The sequence below is a fragment of the Coenobita brevimanus genome, chromosome 66, assembly GCF_032717465.1.
Source record: "Coenobita brevimanus isolate Jiangsu-jjx chromosome 66, ASM3271746v2, whole genome shotgun sequence".
Taxonomy (NCBI): Eukaryota; Metazoa; Arthropoda; class Malacostraca; order Decapoda; family Coenobitidae; genus Coenobita; species Coenobita brevimanus.
In genome coordinates this window covers 115849-143053 of record NC_137019.1, presented here as the reverse complement: position 1 = coordinate 143053, position 27205 = coordinate 115849, and the positions used below count along the sequence as shown (strand labels likewise).

Below are 27205 nucleotides of genomic sequence, written 5' to 3'. Positions count from 1 at the left end.
CTTGTCTTATTCTGTACTTTGGAAGATTCCACCACCAAACCTTCTAAATGAACTTTTTTTAAAGTGCAAAATGGAAGCCTAATTGACCTAACTGACTTCTTAATCATTATTGTGTAGATATTTATTATGTGCTGAGAAATATAGCAGAAAAACTATATTATTGGCTGTTGTCAGGGTGTCCAGCCCGGCAACAGTTGGCCAGCAACTTCAGACTTTCTGAAACACTGATCTCGAATGTACCGATTTTGCTTAGACTCAGTGTTGAGATGTAGCATACCCCTTTCACGCACGAGCATGCTTTTTCAGTGTATCATGTCATGACGAAAATTCAGATACCTTGGTTCAGAAATGAGATTAGAACCCTGCACACACAGAGGGCACGGTTTCAAACGAGGAATTTACAGTTGTGTTTTTTACTACAGAGAAGCTGGAGCTAGCTCAGATTTGAGAGTTATAAGACTGCAAGTGTTGCACATTCTGTTCTTAATGCAACATGAAGATCTGGCCCTGAAAGTCGTTCGAGATCAGTGCTGTGAAATGAGAACATGGCCAGTATAGAGATCAGTGCTTCCCGCCAATAGCGTCTCCATCCCACCCCTGCCCTGCTCTCTGTAGTCCCGCACCGCTCGTTACCCTCACCATGCAAGAACGCTTTACAGTTCCAGTGCCTGGGACGGAACCACAATCTCAAACTAAAGTTTGAGATCGGTGGACAGAACAGTTGAGCACCTTCTTGGTCTTAGTCAGTGATATAAAGAGCATGTGCCAGACGACCAAAGGAAGCTCAGTTTGCACTTTCTCGATGTCAGCATTATGATGAGTACATAGATAGAGAGGTTGTGTTTGTTTAAGTAAATTTCATTTTATGGTATTGACTAGAGTACTCCTGTTGTGTTTCAGTGAAATGTAGCTACGTCGTACTTTTTTGTACACTGTAAATTTTAAGGTAATAATCGAATAGGAACGATATGTTACAGTAGTATTTATGTCAGAAGTCACCAGTATATTCCATAATATCATTCTATCCATTTTCTGCACTCATTTCTCCTGTTTCAATGTTTCCACTTCATGTGTCCCAACATCGCCCTCTTCAGCATCTTGATCTTCCCGTCCCTCCACTACTTTAGCCTTTACCTTTCACTTCAGTTCTTCATGCATGAGCACCCGGCCAATTTAACATATCTGACCTTCCTGCAGTGCCCCCAAAGGAGGAGTGGGATATAGCATCCGAATATGCACGTGCAATGAATATCATGGGCCTGGTGAGTTTTGCAACATTCCTGGGCTTGGCGTTGTCCACTCTGGGTGCCAAAGGGAAGCCTCTCCTCGACTTCTTCCAGTCACTGTCTGATGCTTCCATGGTGATCACCTCTTGGCTTATCTGGTCAGTAGAAGTGTTGACATTTAAGTGGATGCTGCCGAGTAGTTATTAGGTGTTTCATTTGCATTATAATAGTCATACAGAAGTCTTCATTAAGACTGTCAATGCCATATGAAGATAATGCATAAACATAGGAGCAATTTTATTGCATGCAAACTTTTTTCATTTTGTAGAAAAAAAATTTAACGGCCTGTCGATGCGGCCCGCTTGTCTCTTAGCACGTAAATATATGACACTGTTTGCATATATAGTGAGCCCTTTTTACATACTGTGCCAGTTGGCCTGCTGGCAAAGGAAAGAATTTTCATGAAGGACGAGCGTATTCTTGTTGATAAAGTGTCCAGCCCCTTCAGCATGGGAATGGTTTTCATAGCTGATTATAAATATCTGACATTAAGCAGAAGAAAAAATGGGCAAAAAAATTAATTGAGGTAGATCTTACCCCCTTCAACAGTTATTAAAGCTCATTAGAATTACTAGATTCAGCCAGACATCCTCGAGCTGAATGGCATAATGAGGTACGAGTGGGTGTGTGACTGAACAGAGCTTTAATATTTTTACCCAAATCCACAAGTTTATGAGTTACAGGTTTCCAGATTCTTAATTTGAGTTACTACTTCAGTGACATCTTGAGTATAAGACATCGTTTTACATTTCATTCAGAGCAGTGACAAGAAACAGGGAAGTGAGCATGGAAGTGAAAAAGTTACCACATGACAGTATTGTGATACCAACTCTAACGTACGGAAGTGAAGCTTGGACGTTGTTGGAAGGACACAGGTCAAGAGTGAGAGCAGTGGAAATGAGTTATTTAAGAGGAGCCTTTGGAGTCACATGGAGAGACAGTCTGACGAATGAGGATATAAAGGAGCGTTGTGGTGTTGATGTGGATGTGATAGGAAGCGTTATGAGGAACACACTGAGGTGGTTTGGCCATGTGGAGAGGATGGAGGGTGAAAGACTGACGAAGAGAGTGTATGTAAGTGAGGTGGAGGGGAGAAGAGGGAGGGGGAGGCCGAGGATGAGATGGAAGGATGGGGTGGAGAGGTGTATGAGAGAGGGGGGTGTGAGTTGGGAGCAGGGCAGTGAAATGGTGGGGGACAGGGCGACTTGGAGGCGATTTGTTTGTGGCCACCCCAAACGGGATTGAGGCGTCTGGCAATAGATAGATAGATAGACATCTTTTTCTATAACTATGATGGGGAATGAATGTTTCCATGTCGACTTTAATGAAATCCTGTATGTGGCTCAATGTGGAATTTGCATCTTGGGAGAAAAAGGAGGTCCAAGGAACATCCATGAAAAAATTATGGAGTCCCTCCCAGTCTGCCCTGTCGTAGTGCCATTTAGTCACCATGACCTGTTCAGAGCAGGAGGGTGTGCTAGGTGTTAAACTGGTTATGGTGCAGTCGGTTATTAACTTTTTGCGTGATGTAAGGGTGTGTTTTCATTATACGTGGGCTTCCACAGATTAAACCCTTTCAATGTCTTGCTGTTTGTTTTATAACTTTATGTTTTCGATGTTTAAGTATGTGTCATGACATATTTTTTGGTCTAGAATTGTTGGCTGGGATTATGGGAACCTGGAATGAACAGTAGAAATGCCAGTGTATTCCATGAGTTACTAGAGATCTTTAGAGTATCAGTGGGCGACCTGGCTGTCGTGTAGGGGAGACAGACGTATTCGGGCAAAAAATTGCATTTGGGCCATTTATACTTGCTCCAGCCTGCTGAAGGGTATATAGAAGATAAAATAACAAGTACAGTTAAAATGTGCAACCCCGTTCCATAACAGAAGACCCTGAAACAGTGGGAAAAATGAATAATACCATAGTTGATCCAATAGTTTTTTATTTATTTTTTTTTTTTTAATATTTTTTTTTTATACCTCCGCTTGCTATGATAACGCTTTCTCAGAATTTCCGCGTGGAGGAATCCTGCACCTTGATCATTCCCAGCGACCTGTGGAGTTGGGGGAAAAAAAAAAAAACGTATATACTGTACTTTAGTGGTGAATATATTTTTGTGGTAATTTGCTTTTCCACGTACATTTTACCCCCATTTGTTTCAGAGTTTTACTGAAGTTATGCAGATATTCAACCATTATGACACCAAAATTATTCATTTCAGTACCAGACTGTTTGAAAAGAAATTCATTATTATTCACTGTGAGACAAGACTATAATTATATTTAACGATAGAGGTACTCAAAACATATCAATGTACAATGAAGAGAATAACATCATATTGTTGCAGGTAGTGGTATACCGAAGTGGTAAGTGCCTGAGTGCATGCTAGGGAACTCAAATGGGATGCTAAATAGGACAGATTTCCCAGGATATGAGAGACTGCACTGTCTCGGAATCATGCACCAGTGTCCACCTTAAGAGCTTAGGCGGTGAATCAGACAGGGAGTTACTGCTAGTTGTAGAAAAACTTGTCATTAATACTGACTGATATTGCTCTTGAATGCAAGATGTGCCTGCTTCTGGTGCACCAGGTAACTACACACCATACCTTTGGGCATTAAGATTTGGGTGCCATGGGAGTGAACTGGCCACACAATTGCAAGACTTGGGGAAAGTTGACCCAGGAGTCAGGGTGGTTTGATCACCACATTGTCCGCATGCCAGGAACTGCTGTACCTGGAAGGGTATCCCCATCAAAATCATTATGGTGATGGACAGTGCACGAGGGCATGCCGGGTTCCTTGAGGGGTGCCATCTGCAAGTTAAAATTGTGTTTTTGATGCTCAGCACTACCAGCATTGTGCAACCTCGTGTAGGTCATGATAACCTTGAAAGTTTTTAACTTTCATTATATCAACAGTTTAAAGGACTGGGAAATACGACAACATGGAGTTACTTGGATGGAGGAAGAGGAAAGTGTGTTAAGATAGTACACCACCACCACATCCAGGTCCTAGCAGTCATTCCTGTAACCAGCTTCGGTCCCACTTTGTACTTTACATATGACAGTCTTTGTGCATCAGAACTACTGTTACTTCCTAGCGGAGCCCTGGAGGGTAATCAGTGCTCAGACGTTGCACCACAGCTGAAAACCCCTTCTAGCAGAGGTTGGGAGGAGGAGGAATGTCGGCAGTACAGTGTGTGTGTCTGCAGCAGGCTTTGTGGGTGTAATAGAAACAGAGCTGCAAGATGTTTACAGGGGTGGATCACAGAGAGGTCAGCAGTGAGGAAATGATCTAACAGTGGAAGAAGAGGACCAGGTGGAAGCAGAGAGACAGGAGCATGTGGACAAAGTGCCATGGTGAACCCACTACCAAGTACTTATTTTTCAGATGAAGGAGCACTTGACAGAATAGGAGCAAAATTTTAGAAGTGAGGCAGCCATCATTCAAGTTGAGTGTACCAGGGCACAGCATGGCAGAATAGACTAAGAACAACAATGCCTGATCAGCCAATACCTTCTCCACCAGCTCTCTCCACCATAACTTGCCACCATGTGAAACTCCATCGACTCGGACATAAGTGATATATGGAGACAACAGGGATAAGTGAATAATGTCGGTGGTATGTCTGAGGAGTGTGATGCTGACTTTGAGAGTTTTTTTTTTTAATGCAAGAAAGAATAACCAAAGGCCAGGAGCCTGCAAGATTGTTCCCTCCAAGAAAAGTCAAAAACAAGATAACAGAGATCCAAATTCAAGATCCTTTCATTTCAAGATGTAAATAGAAATGTAAATGAGTAGTAATATAAGAATACGAGTATATATACTAGGAATAATGAAAGTGAAAGTTTCACCCTAGCATGTATGAATACTATGAGTTATGAAGGTGAAAGTGACAGATTCACTGTCAATGCTAGTATACAGGACGAGAAAGTGAATGCTACTTATTTTACTGAAAGAGAAATTGAATGCCTACCGTGACAATTACTGAAGGAAACTTATGGATAAAGACTGTAGATATATATAAGTGTTATATAGTAATGGAAGTATAAAGTGTGAGTGTTTTTATGAATAATAAATGACAGAACACCAGCGGCGAACGATCGCAAGTGGGATGGTCATATGCGCTCGTAATTTTCATTGCTTTCACAGTTTTTTTTTTTTTTTGGAGTATGGATTCCAAACTATTTGAGAATCATAGAATAGTGTTTCTAGTGATAATATCAGTCTGTGGTAATCATATTACTGGTTGTCGGGAAGTGTAAAGTGGAGACTTTGTTACCCAACTTCAAAGGTCTCCACAAGTCCTACGGTACTCGACGAAGGCTCAACAAACATCCCAGGAGAAAGCTGAAGGTATGTGCCATATGCATATGTAATTTTAATATTCTAGGACCAATAACTGATTTTTGGCAAATATTTTTAGAGAGTGTCGGAGCGCGAATATGCCCGCGAGACACGCAAGTCAAGCAAACGCGGTTTAGGGGTTAACAAACAAAGATGAAAGAGTTTGCCTAGGCAGAGTGGGCATAGAGGCATGGTTCTTAAGGACAGCAGGAGGGACCCCATCAGGCCCATATGTCTTGTTAATATTGATGCCAGTGATGGCAAAAAATACATCAGTTGAAGAAATTTTCATGTCAGCCATGAGGAATTCAGTGAGGGGAAGTGACGGAGGAACAGTACCGAAATCGTCTAAGTTGGAATTGGAGGAGAAAGTTTGAGCAAATGAGTTTTGTTTTATCAGTAGAAGAAATAGCTACAGAGGCATCAGAGTGTAAAAGAGGAGGAAAGAATGATGAGGTAAAGTTGTTAGAAAGATTTTTGGCAAGATGCCAGAAGGGGTGGAAAGAATTTGAGTTGGAGAGTTCAAAGCACTTAGTATGAATGAAATTATTTTTGGCAGAGTGAAGAACAGACTTGGCATGATTCCAGGCAGAAACATAAAGATTCAGGGATGAGTTGGCTCTGGTACCTTTTGTATGCCTTCTTCTTGTGTACAGCTTTAGAACAAGCATGGTTAAACCGAGTTTTTTTTTGTTTGTTTCACTAGTCACAGGATATAAGAATGGAAATGTATGTTTCCATGCCTGAGAGAATAACATTTGTATTATGCAAGGCACACTCAGATGGCGCTTGGCTATGGAAGCAATACTTATTCCAGGGAAAATCAAAGAAGTACTGCCTGAGGGCTTCCCAATCAGCAGCCCCAAAGTGCCACAACTGCCACTTCTTTGGAGGATCTACAGGCCTTGCTGGAGTGGTAGACCAGGCTAAGGTGATAAGGTTGTGATTGGAGGAGCCCAACGGAGAGAAAAGATTAACACCGTAAACAGATGGATTAGATGTAAGGAAGAGGTCAAGTATGTTAGAACTCTCTCCAAGGCAGTCAGGGGTATGGGTATAACAAGCTGCTCTAGGTCATTAAGGATAAAAACATGTAGGCTTGTTCATCAGATGGATCAGTGAAAGGAGAGGAGAGCCAAAGGTGGTGGTGAACATTGAAATCACCTAGTATGGAGATTCAGAGAAAAGAGAAATTTATAAGATGGGTTCCACCTTAGAAGTAAGATAGTCGCATCTTAGAAGTAAAATAGTAGCATCTTAGCAGGAAGATAGTTGAAGAACTTTTCATAGCCAGTAGATTTAGGAGATAAGTATATAGCACAGATATATTTAGTCAGAGAATGACAAGATAGCCAAAGCCAGAGAGTAGAGAATTCTGAAGATTCAAGTTCAGGAACACGAGAGCAAGATATGTCATTGCATACATATGCATAACAGCCACCTTTGGCTTTGAAATGAGTATAGAGAAAGTAGGTGGATACAAAGAAGGGTATGCTATCAGTCGCCTCAGACATCTGAGTCCCATTGAGAAAGAGAAATGGGAGACATGGTATTCCCCTGAGCTAGACCCTGTATTGGATCATATAACCCCGGCAGGTTACAGGAGCGTGCTACCACTCCCAGCACGGCAGTCCCAGGTGACGCCCGAACTCGCAGTCCCCCGATTACCAGCTTGATGCTCTACCACTGAGCCACTGTGTCCCCATTGAGAAAGAGAAGATGAGGTTTAGAGGAGGAGAGGTAGAGGTGGTAGTCAACAGAGAGAAAATTAGAGGAAAGGCTGCAAATGTTGCAGAAATGAAGAAGTGAGTCAGATAGTGGTTCCAGGCATCTCGTTTGGTTGTCACCGGGAGAGGGGCAAATGGTTGGGTCTTTGATGCCCCCCTTCCCCACCCACCCGGGGACTCCGAGGCATGGTGATAAGATGCCATTTCCGTTGAATTTTGAATAGGAAGTGTAGTGTGTAATGTGCATGTAGTTTGATACTGACAGTTAGAGGAACTTTTATTGGAGTGCACGCTAGTCTACGTTGTGTGTCCCGGAAACACAGAAAAAGTTCAGCAAAGGGGGATGGTCAGGAGTTCATGGAGGAACCAAGGAGAGCTGGTGCCAGTAGCCTCACCCTCATGGCACTGAACACCACCATCAGATCAGCTTCTCTTTTGCACAAGCATATGTTCTTTATTGTTTTTTAATATCTTATGTTGCAGCTTCAATTAACCTTGATCTTAATACAGATGCTTAATATGATGTGTAAGTAAGGTTTGGGGACAGTACAAGGGGAAAATGGGTGTAGTTTTAGACAATCCAAAACCAGCTAAATTGCTTACACAAACTTATCTGTTCTTTATTTCTAGAATTCCGTATCTGCGGCATATACCAGGCACCAGTGACCTGCAAATAATGAGAGCCAGTCGCAGTATTTTTCAAGTAGTTGCGGACAACGATAGGATTTATTGAAAAGGCATACAGTACTTTACACTCATTAGGTACAAAATACAGCTATGCCCGTAACCTTTTTTATTTGGTCCCATACAGTGTCGTACTTTCAGTCAACTCCATGTAAATTTCGTAATTTTACAGTGGTGTTCCTATCTTCCAAATACTCATCAATTTTGTCCTGTAGTTTATACTCACAAATAAACAGTGTTGTATAATAATGCTCTCATTTTTAAACTGTTATTAACCAACATTCCTCCTCCAGGATCTCACCAATTGGTATCCTGTTCTTGGTGGCGTCCATGATGATCGAAATGGAGGATTTCAGTGTGATGCTGGGCCAGCTTGGGATGTATTTTGGTACAGTGGTTCTAGGTATCTTCATCCATGGCTTCATAGTGTTGCCGTTTCTGTACACAGTCCTCACACGCAAGCTGCCTTTCCGTTTCCTGGCCAACATGGGGCAAGCCTACATCACTGCATTTGCCACTGCTTCCAGGTCAGTGGGTGTACAAGGTTGATGTATTTGCACAGGATGGATTTAGTCTGGGAAGATTCTGAAAGTTTAGAATGGTACTGTAGGTGTTTATAGATGAGGTTAAGAAAAGTCTGTTTTATGAAAGAATAGTTTTCTGGTGTTTAGTTAAAAACAAATCAGAGCTAAGAAGGGATTTAGGTATGATGGTAGTGAATGATACTGTTGCTGGGCTGTGATTTAGGAGAAACTGAATAACTACAATTGAGGCTGTCCATGGAGTACGCTGCAACAAGTCAGTCGATAAAGCAAGGAGACTGAGGTTCGACCTTTTTAATCCCTTCACGGAGCAGCTTGATAAAAATATGAGGTAACATCAGTCTAAAATTTATTATTATAGCCTCCATAATCTCGGTTTCGATTTGGGTGCGTTTGGCGTTACTCCGTGGAGCTCCTCAGCTGAACAAATAATGAGGTGTTTGGAGTCTCGTAGTTAATCATTCATGATAGTTTTCAAATAACGAGTTAAGTTTGGGCTACCATGAACTAGTGAATTTGTATCACACTAGTTTAATCCTGCTTCCACTGTAAATATCAGGTACCTTTGCTGCAATATTTCCATCACACGCTGTCATAATTTTTTGCATCCACCTCATATTCTTATGATATCCTCCTCGTATCCTGTCTCATTGTTTTCATATCCAACCTCTTTATTATATTTTCCCTTTAATCCTTGTCGTCTTTTATATATATAAAATTGCTTAGGGATTCCATACTTATTAATGCGTGTGTAAGCAACTGTATATAATGACAAACTTTATTCCTCTCCAGATTTCACCACCTCAAATCTGACTTCCTCCCCCTCCCCCCAGCTCAGGAACCTTGCCAGTAACCTTCCAGTGTCTTGAGGAGAAAAATAAGATTGATTCACGTGTCACCCGTTTTGTTATCCCTATTGGTGCGACCATCAACATGGATGGCACTGCCCTTTATGAGGCTGTGGCTGCTATATTCATCGCTCAAGTCAGGGGTCTTGCTCTCACCATTGGTCAGGTTGTGGCTATCAGGTAAGTTAGGTGGAGAAAGAATAAATGAGGAGGAATTTTTGGAGAGAGTGATGTACTATAGACCTGTGCTGTTTGTTATCCTAGGATGTTACTATTAGTAACACGAAACAGATGATTGAGACCAGAGACACGAAAGTATGAATAGATGAAGAATAAGAGAATGAGCTAACTGCCTGTTTTTCTTTCTTTTCTTTTTTTTAATTTTAGCCAGATTATATAAAATTAAGTACTGTAGAGGAAGTATATGCAGATATAGAAGAGATAAGGTGGGTCAAGTGAATAAGGTAATGGTTGTTGATCCACCCCAGTCTGTCTGGCCCAGCAGACTCTTCAGCCGCAGGCAAGCAACTGCCCCTGCAGGGCCATCCTGTGCAATGGCCTCATGTTTCCTTGCGGGTAACAGCGTCCCAGGACAGTGAGGGACGAGGAAAAGTGTGGAGGTTTGGTTTCTGGGTGGATGCCGCATCTGCATTGCTCCACAAAGTTAGCAGGGCACTATAGTAGGATCCACGCAACCCCATTATCTGGTTATATGGTTACAACCCAGTGATGTACAAGGTTTCCTGAGTTACAAGAAACCATTGAGTTTGTCACTCAGTGTAGAGCTGCCAGCAGTGGAAAATAGAGCAATAAAAAGCGACAGGAAGGAAAGGGAGAAACATGGAGAGAAGGACAAAGAGATAGAATGATGAAGGTGAAGGAAAAAGTAGGCAGCACTACATCAAGCGAGTGGATGGTGGCTGCCACCACCTACCACGAGAAGGCAGTGATAAGGCATGGATGGAAGGAGTTGAAGGAACAAGAAAGGAAACAATGATAGCTGCCAGGCTATTTAAAATACAGTAAGTCGCACACTAGGTGACCTTAACTAGCACTATTTCTCCTCCTGCACAGCATCACAGCCACAGCAGCTGCCATCGGTGCAGCTGGAATCCCTCAAGCGGGACTGGTGACAATGGTGATGGTGCTGGATGTAGTGGGACTCCCAGCTGAGGACATGACTCTCATTATTGCCGTTGACTGGTTGCTGTAAGTTATTTTATCAAGCTTCTTCAGTGAATTAGGTGTCCATATGTATTTAACCAACCACTCATTATTGTATCGCAGACAGCCATGTGCCTCTTACACCACTAGAGAAGGCATGGGTATTTTAACTGATGCTTCTTTTCCACCCTGAATTATGTCCCTATAGAGGTTGAAGACTTGTGCATTGGTTCCCCTCACCTTACACAGAGCAACAGTGGTGATAACTAGTCTTAAGATCATTTCTTGTCCATCCCCTGGTGGAGAAATTGCGTATATACCAGCGTAGACACATATTACGGGATTAAAAACTAGAAAAAGGCATAGTGATATACAACACACCCACAACTATAACTGCCCACACCCACACAACCCACAGCACTACACCTCCCCAACACAACACCCACACCACTACACCTCCCCAACACAACACCCACACCACTACACCTCCCCAACACAACACCCACAACACTACACCTTCGCAACACAACACCCACACCACTACACCTCGACAAACATAACACCCACACCACTACACCTCCTCAACACAACACCCACACCACTACACCTCCACAAACATAACACCCACACCACTACACCTCCACAAACATAACACCCACACCACTACACCTCCACAAACATAACACCCACACCACTACACCTCCCCAACACAACACCCACACCACTACACCTCCCCAGCACAACACCCACACCACTACACCTCCACAAACATAACACCCACACCACTACACCTCCACAAACATAACACCCACACCACTACACCTCCCCAGCACAACACCCACAACACTACACCTCCCCAACACAACACCCACACCACTACATCTCCCCAACACAACACCCACACCACTACATCTCCCCAACACAACACCCACAACACTACACCTTCCCAACACAACACCCACACCACTACACCTCCACAAACACAGCACCCACACCACTACACCTCCCCAACACAACACCCTCACCAGCACCAATACTACTGTATACCACAACTATAACACCCACACCAAAACCATACCACCACCATATCACACACATCCATACCAACACCATCCCACCACCATAACACCCACATCCATGCCAACACCACTCCACCACCAGTCACCCATACCACTGCCTACAGCTGTACCATCACGCACCCAAACGCATACAACCACCGCCACACCACTACTCACGTATACGTATCCAACACCGTCTTTCATGCCACCACCCACACCTACACCATCATCATCCACACTGCCTCCACTGCACTACCACCCACATCCCCATTGTACTATAATCCACACCCCCACAACCACCCACACCCACCACCATCATAACCCACACCCACCACCACCATAGCCCACACCTACCACCACCACCATAACCCACACCCACGACCACACCACATCTGCACCACCATCACCCTCACACAGATACACAAAGCCATACCGCCACCACCCACACCCATATCACCATCATCACACCACTACCTGCAACCTCTTTATTTGGCTGCCATGATCTTTTTACTGTAATCACTTAATCAGCCAGCCACCTACAACTACATCCTCACAGCCACCACCACCTACACCATTAACATATCACCCACTCATACTCTTACCTCCACCACCACACATCTACCTATATCCACACATCCACCCATATACTACCACCACACTCACTGTTATCACCACCACCATATCAGCATCCAGATTCACACCATTATCCGCTCCACATCGACACAACGCCCTCACATTATTGCCATACCTGCACCCACACCACCACCACCACCACCACAGTACTACCTACACCCATACCACTGCTTAAACCCACATCACCATAACAGCTACCACCTGCACACCACTACTCACACACATCACCCTTCTCACTGACACCCAAACCACCACGCACACGACCATACACAACCGCACCCACACTCATGACTACTACACCCACACCCATACCACCCCCACACCTCCCCACAACTCCACCCACACCCATACCACCACCACACCTACCCACAACTCCACCCACACCCATACCACCACCACACCTACCCACAACTCCACCCACACACATACCACCACTACTCCCCACAACTCCACCCACGCCCATACCACCACCACACCTCACAACTCCACCCATACAATTGCTACACCCATATCACCACCATGATCACACTATCACTTAGACCCACACTTACACCCATGCCACTAACACCACTTTCACACCCAGACCAGCAGCGCACACCACCATAACTACCCTCAACAACCAACCACATCCCCACCACCAGCCACACCCACCACCATATAACCACATAACCGCCCCCACACCCACAACTACCCACCCCCTCAGCTCCAGCAACACCCATTATACCACCCACACCATCGCCACTATACCCTCACCCATACCACCACTACAGGCACACCCATACCACGATACCAATACGATAAAAGCTTCCACCACTCTGCCACACACCATCACTCACACGACCACCACCATCCACATACACACTCACACCGCCAGCACATACCCGCCATCCACACCCACACCATTACCACCCCAACACCTACGCCACCGCCACCAACACACCGCCACCCACACCAACACTCATACCAACACATCACCACCTACCATAGTACCACATCATCACCCTCTCCATCATCATTTCTGACACCACCAACACCACACCACCACCACTTTACCACCACACTACCACCAAGCCACCACCCATATCAGAACCACTACCATACTAGACACAGGCATCACCACCACCATACCACCACTTACACCACCACCATCCAAACCATCTTTAGTATTACAATGCCGCCAACACCGCCACACACATACTAACACCACAATACCACCCACTCTCCACCACCGCAACCACATCACTCATACCAGTACCACCACCAACACACCCCCTCCCAAACCCGCACCACGTCTGCACTAACACCCATACCACCCTCACAGACCACACCACACCATCCTCCCAAAATCCCACACCCACACAACCATCCACAAGCATTCGCACACCACCGCCCACACCCCGACCATTACCCATACCACTACCACATCAGCACCACATTACCACCTACACCCTCACCCACTTCGCCACCACACCATACCCTCACATCAACACCACCACCACCCTCACCACCAATTCACAGAGCAGTAAATACGATAGCTTTTTAAGATACTAATTTGCACACTGCACCCCCACAGTGACCGCTTCCGTACCATGATCAACGTGCTTGGAGATAGTATTGGTGCTGGTCTGGTGTATGAGCTTAGCAAGAAAGAGCTTGAGCAGATGAGCATCAATGCGAATGGTGATGTGGAACGGCCTTCAAATGAAATCGGTATGGATGCTGTGGAGTCCAGCAAGATGTGAGAGCAACCGGCAGTGGGAAGTCCTTCTTCCCATTTCGATGTAAATTATAGCGTGTCTGCCAGCACTCCTCCTCCTCCTCCCCATACGAGTCACCACAACACTACCACCTACATCATACCAGCTGTCACTTATGAAGATTCAGCACATCCATTAGGATGGTCAGAATCCACAGCATCTCACTGTGAGACCCTTCTGTAGAGGTTGATTCCTCTGTTATATTAGAATCTCTCTCTCTCTCTCTCTCTCTCATAAAAGCAATATTAAACTTTGTACACTAAAGCAATTAGTCAAAGTATGTTGTTACATACAGAGGTGTTAGCAATCATTTCGTCAAATAATTACCTGATATGACCCTACACATGCTTGCATCGTCAGTGGTCTAATGTAAATGACCCCTCAGAAGGTGAGACAGTTTTTTAGCTGTTCTGGTAAAGTAAAGGTGAAGATGTATTTTGATGTTTGTGGTGCCTGTGTATGACCAAGACACAGGTAAAAATAGGAGAGGAGTTTATATATATATATATACTATATATATATATATATATAAAATAAAGTTAAGATAATGAGGGAGTGCTCTTGTTAGCTGTAGAAATATGTTTATATAAGTGTCCAAGACTTCCAGTACTGTTTAAGTGTTAGTTGACGGTTGGAGAAGAGATGTGAATTAATGTTTAATAAATTTTCCAGTGTATGGCAAGTTCATGTAGCCAGTGAATAATACAGTGATGATTAATTTTATATAAAATTTTGTGGTGTCAGTATACAGTACAGTATTATACTAAGAGCATATAAGGAAAACATGCATCTTTCGAACCTTTATTGAAATTACATTTGCAGCATTTGACAATTTAAATTTTCAATTTATGGTACCATAGTAATTGTACTTGAATGTGTGCTAAATCTGTACTGAATGTAGTTATTATGCAAGCAAATCTTCAATTATTTTGTAACAAGTAATCATATCAAAGTTACTACATAAGATGCAGAGAATAATGTATATAACAATAGTGGTCTTATCGATCCTGTATGAACTGTGGATCAAAAAATCTTAATAATGTATACAGTACTGTAGTACAGTATTAAGCTTAGAGAATGATAAAAAACAGAATTGTATTTGGTAATGTATAGAAGCTGTTTTGTAATTGTTGTCTGGTTGGAGAGTCTACAGATATATTAATTATATTTGTTGTATGTAAAGTAATGGTAGGATCTGGAGCAGTTTACCTTGTGTGTCTTGATGTCTTTAGAGCGTGTCTTGTAAACTTCATGTTTTTATCTTGCAAAGTTTTTCCTCCAGGTACAGAGAAAGTTTAGAAAATCAAAGAAAATGTGTAACTAAGCCCTGAAAATTAAGTCTCTTGTGGCATGTGCAACATTTAAAGAAATTTTACTTATCTTGATGCAGTATGTAGCACAGTACGTCTACTGTGCGTGAATCACAAATTTTACCAAAATTATTGGATTTTATACACACACACACACACACACACACATATATATATATATATATATAAAATCTGCTATTATTATGTATGCATTCCTAGAAAAGTATGCCTATCAACCTGGTGTGTGAATCTCTCTCTCTCTCTTTCCACACACACACACACACACACACACACACACACACAATCGGCTATCATTATGTATGCATTCCTAGAAAAGTATGCCTATCAGCCTGGTGTGTGATCTCTCTCTCTCTCTCTCTCTCTCTCTCTCTCTCTCTCACACACACACACACACACACACACACACACACAAGTAAATTGACAAACGATACTTAAATATTATGTAGATGTAGCTGTATTTTCTGAACCCTGATGATAGAAGTACTTGAGACATAAGACAATACAGGGCTTAGGCATCACATGCTAACACATCAATGTAAATATGTAAGAGAAACTGTACAAAAAAAAGTAATAATAATAAGTGTACTTCAAGAGCAGCAAAGGTACAAGAAGCTATACTGCTGTGAACACATTTTGTAAGATAAATGATATTCAGGAATTTTCATTTATAAAAATTTATCAGAGCCTGTTTAACCCAAATATAGCCTTTGAGTCCTTGTACAGTGCAGCAATTTACAGAATATAATTATCAGATTAAAAGTACTGTAGAGAGAGATTTTGGCAACCCATTCATTACTTAAGGTCATCTATAAAATACAGTAGTTTAATTTACCAAAATGTGTTCTATTTGCTTGGCATATCTTTTAAAACTTAAGACGAGCTGGTTATAGAAATAAAATTAATTGTATAAAAGTACATTATATCTATACTATAATAGCTTTAAATTCAAATTGTCTGTCTCCCATCTTTTTATACTCTACATCCTGCTTAGTTAAGTGAAGGACCAAGCAGTTTTACAATAAAAAGCTTCTACATATTTTTAGTTATTCAGATTCTTTTTTTTTTCCTCCCCATCTTCATATACAGTACACTGTATAAAATGTGGATTGCTTGGAACTTCACATTTCCAGAAACACAAACTAACCATTGAGGGTTTTAGTAAACGAATGTCAGTAAATGTAAGTGCACAAGGACGAGGAAGAAAAAGGGAGAGAGCAAAATATAAAACCACCTTTACCTCCTCATTGAATGTTTGTGTAGTTATCAAGCTGTTAGTGTTGGTGTGTTTGTGATGTATGTCTGCGGTTCTTCTAGGTTAAACTCCACTCCTTACCTCTTCATATCATGCTGTTTCTTCCCATATCGTATTCGAGAGGCTCTAAATAGTCTGTTTTTATAGGTCATAGTTGACAATAAATGTTAAGGAATGTTTGTGCTCGTAATGCCCTTCATGAATACCAAGTGAACTTTGTCAAGTATCACTAATGTTTGTCATAGCTAATGTCAGGAATTTATTTTATTTATATTTCTCCCAAAAACGTACACTGTTTCTTTGCTCACTGGAAGTTCAGGTTTTAACTAATATATATATATATATATATATATATATATATATATATATATATATATATAATATATATATATATATTATATATATATATATATATATATATATATATATATATATATATATATATATATATTATATATTTATATATTATATATTTATATATATATTTATATATATTATATATATATATATATATATATATATTATATATTTATTTATATACATATATATATATATATATATATATATATATATATATATATATATATATATATATATATATATATATATATATATATATATATATATATATATATATATACATATAATATATAATATATATATATATATATATATATATATATATATAATTTTTTCTGGGGTTGTGTTCGGTTATAAAACATTGATACCTACAGTATACTGGTAAACTTTAACAAAGGACCAACAGCATTTCACAGGATGGACTGAGTGTTCTTAGCAACTATACCAGGTTTCAAAATGTGATAGTGATCAAAGTATTGTAGGCTGTTGCTTGGAAAGACTAATAATGCACAAATGATGTTGATAGCAAAAGTAAACGCAACGACGTTATTCTATTTCCTTCCTAATCTGCTGTATGTTTAAGCTCAAAGTGCAGTATGCGTAAAATAAATTTATAATACAATATGTCTCGTTTTATCCCCTTCCCTCCAGCTGTAATGTTGTTGTACTGTAGCTGTGTCTAGCATCAGTACAGAATGGTGCGACGAAATGGCGGTCATTTACCTAATCGGCACCGAATCTGCACTTTTAATTGGAAAATATTATAATCTTTTTCGCCATGTACACTTTGCCTCAAAACTCTTTGCATTGCCCCAAGAGATCACCATATATTAAAATCCACCTGTTTAATGTGTTGCAGGGTTGCCAGGTCTACAGAAATTTATGTATTTCTACAGATTTTTGGAAGGATCTACAGAAATACAGAATTTTTTGCTTAATCTACAGATATTTTGATATATTACAGAAATTCTCAAGAAATTTTACAAGCAATATGGAAAGGAATTCAATTTACAAATACCATAGAGAAATTTAGCAGTGGGCATGAGGACAGTCCTGAAAGAAAGCGTATTGTATACAGTAGTTAACCCTTGAAACGTAAAGGTTTTTATGAAATATTGTATTTTCTTTAATTTCAAATCATGTCGCTTAAGCTATATTAGACTAGTACTTGCAGTATAACAATTAATATACTTATAAACTGCTTAATCTGTGAACTAATACGAAAATTTCAATATTAAATATATACATTTTTCTACTATCGAATGCGCCGGTGTACTGCCATTTTTGTTTACATTCTGAGGGAGTCAAAAGCCGGTATGTTAGAGTTAGTTTCGGAAGTTTGGACATATTTGGAATATATTAGTGGTGTTAGCGACTGTTCCTACGGTTATGTAATATAACAAGGTTATAGTTATTTGGCCTAGAAAGTTATGAGCAAAACGAAAAGTGAAAAAGGGGCTCGCTCTTTTAGCCCTTGTTTTCAGTATAAGTTTTCAATTAGGTTTCTTGTCTAACTTGACCCATAGTAACTGTGTGTTAACCCGCATTTTATGAATTTGAAATATGGAAATTCATACCATATTCTTAATAAAACTATTAATCTTAGATTATTCGTATGGAAATAATCATTTTTTTTTCTTTTAAATAAAGGCACAGATAACTTCTACGGTAAGACATATTTGCATACCTTTTGTCAATATATGCGTGAAATTGTGATCTACAGAATTTTTTTCAAATCTCAAGAAATTTTATGGATGATTCTACAGATATTTTAGGGCCAGCACCTGGCAACACTGCACCATCCACTTCCTGGGGCAGGGGGGATGGGGAAAGTCTAGAGCTGTTGGCAGGCCCAGGTGGATTCTTCATTCCGGCTCCGATGATTCTTCGTTTGGGCTCTGATGTCTCTTCGTCCAGGCCCTGATGATTCTTTGTCCGGGCAGGTCCTACAGCCAGGCTCGTCGATTCCTCCGAAGGGAAGATGCACACTCCAGTGTTGACTGCTATGGCAGGTAAATATAAAGATGATAATTTGAATTGTTGTGAGCAGGTGGAGATTGTCAGACGTGAAAGGATTGAACTTGCTGGTGAATCTCTTGAGTGTGTGGAAGTTTTGTTATTTGGGAAACATGTTGTGTGCTGGAGGTGGAGCTGGAGCTAGCTCTGTGGATAGGGTGAGAAGTGGTTGGAAGAAGTTCAGGGAGCTCTTGCCTCTCCTGACAGTGAGAGGGCTCTCCCTACGTGCTAAGGGGTCTTTGTATGCAGCATTTGTTAGGAGTGTCATGCTGTATGGTAGTGAGACCTGGGTAGTGAAGGAGAAAGATATTCGCCGGCTCAGACGTACAGAAATGACAATGATTAGGTGGATGTGCAGTGCGTCCCTGCGTCCAAGGCCTGGAGGGGCTGGGTTTACGATGGAAGAGTTGAGAGGTAGGATGGGACTGGAGTGTATTGGTGTTGTGATGAGGAGAGGTAGATTTAGGTGGTTTGGACATATGGAGAGGATGGGGGATGATAACTGGGTGAGGAAGGTGAGAACTGTTAATATTAGGGGTGGGGTTATGAGGGGTAGACCGAGAAAGACATGGGACGAGGTCATTAAGTGTGACCTCAGGGTTAAGGGACTGAACAGGGAGGCTGCAATAGATCGTGCAGCGTGGAGAGCCGCCATTAGGTGACCAAGGCCAACACATGCAAGCATGTTGGAGCCTTTAAAAATGAAACGATTATTATTATTAGTTATTATTACTATCATTATTATTTATTATTATTATTACTACAGACTTCGCAAATTCTTACTGCCATGTAATTAAACCTTACTGTTCCCAGATTATAATGTTTTTGCTGCTAACCAGATACTTTTGTTAATCAACGTTTGGAAGGAAAGGACTAATGTGTACTATTTTTTCAGGTGTGTTAATTGACCCAGCTGTGGAAACTGCCAACAGAGCCGGAGAAAGGGGAGAAGAAAGCCACAAGCAGCTGCCAAATTAATACCAACCAGCTGCCCAATCACGGTAATACCAACCATCTGCCTCCACTCTCAGGTAAGCGTCCTATTGTGACTTTTTTTAATTTTGCCAAAGGAACCTGTAGTATGGGGCCTTCTGCTCTTGTCATAATATACTTGCTACCACCAGACTCTTTCATTTATATTAGGAGACGGCCATCATTGTGAAGGAATCTATCTACTACCCAGTTTCCCACTATCTGTTTAAACTGCCATCTGTCCTTATTCAGTGCTGAGTTGTAACAAAAGATTAACACAGGAATAAAGCCAGTCATGAAGAGTTCGGTAAATAATGCAGAGCCGTCGGAATTTCTTGTTCTGCTGGGCATAAGGAAGTACTGGAGGGACTGTAACCAAGGAATTGAGCCAGACAGATGATGTAAAATGGATTTGTTCATCTTAGGTCTTGTGTACTAGTAGTAGTTCAACCCCAGGCACAGCAGAACATTATCCCAGTGGACTGCAGGCTGAGTTACCCTTCTGTAGTCCATCATTCTCCTCTTGCGGGATAGGTGTGGCATTGAGAAGTGTAAATATAGTCAGGCAGCCCTCCCCCCCCATCCAGCACCAATACACTAGGGGTTAATTAAGATCCATATTGAACTCCTCCACAGACAAAAGGATTAAGTTTGAACACACTTGAGATTATCTCCTAAAACCTTGCCTTATTTTCAGGGTCCGTCTGTGTTACTCAGGCTGCTGTTCCTGCGATTGCTGAGTTGGTGGTGCCGTGCTGGCGTTGATCCTGGTGGTGCTAGCGCTGATCCTGGTGGTGGTGCCGTGCTGGCGTTGAACCTGGTGGTGCTGCCTGCTGGCGTTGATCCTGGTGGTGCTCCCAGTGCCGTTGATCCTGAAAACCTTTCTACATCTCAGTTCCTTCTACTACAACCACCTGTCTGAAATGTGAGTTAGAAAATGTTTGGATGGTCCACCTTGACTTGGCAGAGAGTTTTGTCCTTGGCAGCCTAATTTCATCGGCCAGAAGCAGAGTAAGACAAGGCTAGCAATGCTGTGGCTCTGCATCCTTTCCAGATCACTTTTAAGCCAAGTTGTGATGGACAGAGTATAACAGTTGCTCCCCTACTTACGATATTTTAATAGAGAACTCCTGACCTCATCGTTGGGTGGGAAGAGGAGTCAGGAATGATGATGATAATGCCTAATGATGATTTTAATTATGATCAGTGGCAGTGCTGGACTGCATAACTAGATCATTCCACCACTAGGGTATACAAGACCAGGTAACTTAGTCTAGGTACTGATTTTACTTGCCTATTGATGACGACGACGATGATTGATGATAGAATAGTTAGTGCTAGGCTCCATAACTAGCTCATTCCACCACTAGGATATAGAAGACCAGTTAAGTTAGTCTAGGTGCTGATTTTACTGGCCAATCAACGACAACGATGATTGATGATAAGCTAGGATGATGCAGTGCCAGGAGTCAATCCCTGGCACCATCAGGCTGGCAACCACACAGCCGAATGAAATCTCAAGCCGGTAAGTGTTTAATCTCAACAGCAATTCTTCTTAGCTCTTGTTCGTAAGTGGGAGAGCAACTGTCTTTATTCCAACTAACACCAGATGGTTTTATTCAACTGAGAGTGATGCATTAGGGGTCTAAGGATAATAATGAGCTTTATTTTTAACTTATTTTCATCTTAAATGTCGGGACCAACTTGCCTAGCCCCGGGTTCCTACGCTCCTCTGTGGGGCGACGTGGGATTGGATGATGGCTGATTGGATGGATTTTTAACTTATTTATATTCGTCTATGATCAATTATCATACTTCTTGCACCGTAATGTGGCCTGGGATTTGTCCATTCACCTGCTTTTTTCATATATCTCTGTGGTAGAATAACACAGTACTGTATGTCTACATCCATCCCACTGCACTGTTTCATGACTAGCATTCTGCTTGATAAACTATTGCTAAGATGCTTACTTTATGCCTGGGTAGAGTAACAAGAGTACAGTAAGTAAATTCCCCAGGTTTACCAGTAGCAGATAGTTTTGAAACCTTTCCCCTGCACTTCATGATTAGCATGTCTCCTTGCTAAGATGTTGCCTCAGCTCAGCAATATTTCAAGCTGATAGATAAAGTACACAGATAGGTAAACACTACACAGATACACATAGATAGTAGATATATTGCAGTAAGTGTTCGCTAGGTAGATACCCGGTATACTGCAAGAATTTTGTGATGGAAAGGTTCCTCATGTTATTTTTGATGCTTTTGACTACTAGTAGTGTTTCTCTCAATTGAACAGTGTCTGGTGTTAGTTCAGTCAAAGTGGCTTGTCTTCTTTGTGGCTGGGGTGATTTCCTAACGTGATTTCTTAGCAAGCCTCCTGAGCCACCTAGAAGACACCCAAGTGAAATATGCATATGATTATTGCTTGATTATTATGTTGATGTTTGTATTGTAATTGATGCACAATGGACAGATTTTTTTATGGCCAATTGTTTAATACTTGTGTATATTATCGCTATGTTGTCCGTTTAAATCACCCACACCAATCGACCCTGCAGTTCTGGCGTTACTTATTGTTTACGAACCTCGGCCCGTCGATTCCCCTGTGTGGAAGTTGGAACGTTAAGTACCAGTATGCTTTTAAAAAAAATTAGCGCCAAGTCAGACTGAGGAGATTAAAGTTTTACGCCGGCTGTAAATGAACGAAAAGTCTGCTTCGTAAAAATAAGCTTTAAAAATTGTGTGCCGAATTAGTTGCCATAATACTGTCGTGTAGCGTGGCCCCAAGTCCCTTTGCTACTAGTGGAGTTTTGGGGGATTGGGGATGCCTGGGGGGTTGGGTCAATACTTTTACAGCACACACAACCCACCATTGTGTGCCATGACATATATTCGTTTTGATGTGGGTAATGAGGACTGTCGGACAGTGAGAAGGAGTCCATCATTGCATATATTGGAAGGATAAGTGGCACACAGGTGGATGATTAGGTAAACATGCACTCAGGCCTTGCTTGCAATAACCACGTTGTGGCCGTACAGTAAGGGGGCGGAATGCTCTATGAGGGGGTTGTGTTTGATGGCCAGTTTTTTTGTTTATTTTTTACGGCCTAGGCAATGCCTCAAGGATTGGGTATACGTTCTTAAGTGGATATTGCAAGCCAGACGTTGCACACTTTGTTCACATCTATCAGATGCTGGACCTCACATTCACAGCCACCAAGTCATTCACCAATTTTTTGTTTCCCCATTTTGTGAAGAGACCTGGGACTAGCTACTGACTAATTTAATACCGGATATTGCCACATCCAGCTGAAGCGCCGTAACTCTTTACACCACCACGCGACTGTCTAGTTGTATATTACCACCAAGTGTAGTAACTTATATCCTGGGTAGCCAGAAGCCACTTGGCTTGTCACTCATGATAGTCACGAGATGTCCACTTTGATTAATAATCGTATCAAACAACAAGTTTCTTTACCTGCTTCCGTCAGCTCTGAAAGAAGACATCTTTGCCAGATTCGAGTAAAGAGACCTAGGTTATAGACAACTGGCCAGTTGTACACAACCATTGGCTATGAAATGTTTTGCATAAATCCTGTCCTGAGCATGAGCAAAGTATGTAGACACTTCTCTGCCAGCTGTAGCAATGGAAGGTGTTGTTTGAAATATTTTATGTGATAAGGACTGCACATCAGCGTTACTATTCTTTCCTAGTCCACCATTCTCCTGTATGGGGATAGTAAAGGAACTGAAGGCTGTTATTTTAATCTGACATTCAATATTTGATCATTGCCATATGAAGGTGTCTGTTCCAGGCATCAGGAAAACAGGCAACAGAAGGAATGTTACCCTCTAGTCATTTGGGGAAGAGTGGTAAATATGAAATACAAGTTAGTGCTGGCAGAGTATTGTTGGCATACTTTTGCACATGCCTGTACATCACAAACAGATGCAGTTAAGTCCTGGTTATGTGCCACAGATGCTAAAAAATACAGGGTGGTTCATATATAACATGTCTGATCCCATGTGTTTTGTTGTTGCATTTTGAACCATACCTTACCCCATCCTTAGGTGGGAAGAAGAGGCTGGGATGATGAGGATGACGATTGCAGTGATGATTAGAATAATAATGAATGATGATTATTATATTGATTTTGATTATTTGATGATTGATATGGTGGAGGCTCAGTCGGCTTTACCATCACTACCCTGCATCATTTTCTGTTTCCCATAACCCTTTCTTACTTGATAGTGATTGCTTGTTTCCATCCATTGGTTGCATTTTTTTATCAAGTAATTTAATATCTCCTCTTGCATTTTCTTCAGTAATTGCTTAAAGTTCACTCATTTTGGTAAGAAGAGATTTTTACCCTCCACTGACTTTTATCTATTGCCAGACATCTCAATCGCATAAGGGGAGGCCACAAACAAATTAACTCCATGTCATTCTGTTATCTGCTATTTGACTGCCCTCTCTCCAACTCACGCCTCCCTCCCTTGTATCTCTCCACTCCAGTCTTCCGTCTCTGCCATTGTCTCTCCTCCTCTTCACATCATACACATACCTTCTAGTCATTCTCTCATTCCCCATCCTCTACATGGCCAAACTATCTCAAAGTATTTCTCCTAATAGCACCACAGCACTTTTCCACTTCCTCATTTGTATATCTGTCTGTCCATAAAACTCCACACATTTCTCAGGTCATTTCCACTGCTCTCACTCTTGTGCCCTTCCAACAGGATCTAAGCCTCATTTCTCAACGTCTTATCACAGCTTTCAGTGATCCAGCAACCTTTCTACCCTGCTGTACCCATTCAAGCACATCCTTCCATCCACACTCATCACTCTAAAGTATTTGGATGCACCTTCATTATCTATTTCCTCACCATCCAGTCTCACCTTGTATGCTGTGATTTCCCTCAAGACCATAACTTTACCCATACGTATATTCTCTTTAGGATTCTGTTTCTTACATCCTCAGACTCATGCACCAAGCCTTGCAGTTCACATTCATCACAATACAGTATCATCAGCAAGCAACAGCTCAGGAAGTTTCCACATCTTATCCTCCCTCACTAGATACCAATATATTCACATTCCTTCCTATTACCTCTCTTATAGCTTCATCCATATACAAATTGAACAGCCACTGAGACATGACATGCAGAAACACGACACACACAGACATGACACACAAAAGCATGGCACAAGGTATGACACAAACATGACGCAAAGAGACAAGATTTTTGTCCTTATGCAGATTTATTTCCCTCACGTCACTGGCAGAATAAGATAGCACTGTGGCCCAACATCCTTTCCATAGCACTTCTTCATGACTAGCACCATATTAGTCATGTTTCAACTAGCATTTACAAAGGAATGATGGTAATTTAATACCCAGTTAAACGGAGCATAATTAAGTTGTCAAAATACGTGCTTCCCCCATACCCGCAGACTGAGCCGACAACACCAGATATATATGGGCAGCCCTGTATTTTGGTTTAGTAAATTGTGGGCTGCTGTTGCTGTGGTCCTGTATTCCTGGCTAAGTAGGACAGTGGCAGGTGTTTGGATATGCCTGTGTAGTAGTGCTGTAATCAAACCACTTCTCTGAACCAACATAGCATCAATTTCAGCATTTTTGCTAGTACAGTATTTGCTGCCTAAGTAAAACAGTGTCAGTTGGTTGTAGCTTATCTGTGTGTGCTGATCATCTACCTTCTTGAATGAGATGTGGCTAAATGAGCTATGAAACTTTTCTAAGGATATATGCATGTCATTTTCCAGAGTAAACTCCTGAAAGATGCACACACACGTCTGAAGAATATTAGAGGATAATCTTGGTTGTAAGAATTTTGGAGCTCCTATTGCCTCTTTTCTTTGATTAAATTCCAGTATTTAGGTTCTCCAGCATTGACTCTGATTCTTGGTAATTAAAATGAGCCAGGGACCACCACAACAGCAGGTATTATCAGCCCAAAAGATCGTAAATAACTGTGGCAAATAAAAGGACTCTGCAAAAAAGCCATAGTGCTTGTTTACCCAACAATAAAAATGGGTGTTTTGTATATATCATCCCTCCTGAACTGTTGATGTTGGCTATTGTATTTGTACGCCAATTGTTATGCCCATTTTCTTGTTATATTTGCATTGTTATTATTACCATGTCATTGTGATGTAGTGCACAGTCAGCCACAGGAAAAAATATGCTGAAAAAAATATGTACTCTTGTCCTTCTTTGGTTGATTGTAATTGGCAACAGGTCAACTTGAATTTATTTTTCTCAATCTCTATTTCCCTCTTCCTGTGACCTCCAGTCTTGTAAATGCAATGTGTGCAGGAATTTCAGATGTAAGATATCTTGCATTTGGCTCTGTTTTGTGTATTATTTCTTGCACTCTTCAGTTTCTGCTTTTCTGCATTAAAAAGAAAAATGTATTGTCCTAAATAGCACTGAGATTTTAAAACTAACAAGCATCCTTAGTTAACGACCATTTACAGTATGTCAAAGGTTGATGAGCAACTTGAGTCGTGTCCCTTCATTTATATCCAAGAATAACAATCATTCTGAGTTTATTCCCCTCATTAAACATAGCAGTTGATTCCCTTCATTTAGGTCAGAGATTAACGAGATTTTTCCCTGCATATATACGAACATTTATCGTTAATACGGCTTATGTTTTTTTTATTTTTTTTCCTGTGGCTGACTATGTTTTATATATTGATGTGGGAATGTTTTTTTGGTGTCTTTATTTCTGTTGATTTATTCTATAGTCAGTTTGCTTCACCTGACAGAGATAACCGTTAGCTTTATGGCCAAGTGTAGTCAGACTGGAGAGTTAATTTGACTAGTAACCAAGGAGACTCATCCGTACCCCATCACGAAGGCATACGGAATTTTATACATTAATGATTTAGTACTGAAGTGATAAAAGTTGCCTTGTTTTGTCAGATGGAAATAAACTGACTATAGTTATATGTTGACTTGGAATATGTTATACTCTTATCGATGTGTGGGAAATGTGCCACGTCTTTGAAATTTTATAACTATATGGATTAGGGCGTCAGGCTATAGATAGATTGATAGATAGGTAGGGAGAGATCCTAGGGTGCCCATAGACTAAACTATTTTGATATATCTCTTCCCATCACACAGTCATTTGCCATATTTTCCTAAGCATGAGCAAGAACCAATTTGCCTGTCAGGTCTCTATCGTCTTT

The 27205-nt window shown here is 41.3% G+C and overlaps 2 protein-coding genes across 4 annotated transcripts in view; one reads left to right on the top strand and one right to left on the bottom strand.

Moving 5' to 3' along the window:
* The window catches only part of Eaat1 (Excitatory amino acid transporter 1), a 297280-nt gene extending 281683 nt beyond the window's left edge, over positions 1-15597 (top strand). For all 3 annotated transcript variants that reach the window (XM_080276712.1, XM_080276711.1, XM_080276710.1), the window contains 5 exons: positions 1198-1384; positions 8344-8577; positions 9426-9620; positions 10515-10649; positions 13869-15597. In XM_080276712.1, the coding sequence (XP_080132838.1) occupies positions 1198-1384; positions 8344-8577; positions 9426-9620; positions 10515-10649; positions 13869-14037 (920 nt within the window). In that variant the 3' untranslated portion in view covers positions 14038-15597. The remainder of the gene's footprint in view (positions 1-1197; positions 1385-8343; positions 8578-9425; positions 9621-10514; positions 10650-13868) is intronic.
* The window catches only part of P58IPK (dnaJ homolog subfamily C member P58IPK), a 390081-nt gene that overhangs the window by 289972 nt on the left and 72904 nt on the right, over positions 1-27205 (bottom strand). The gene's annotated exons all lie outside the window — the stretch shown is intronic.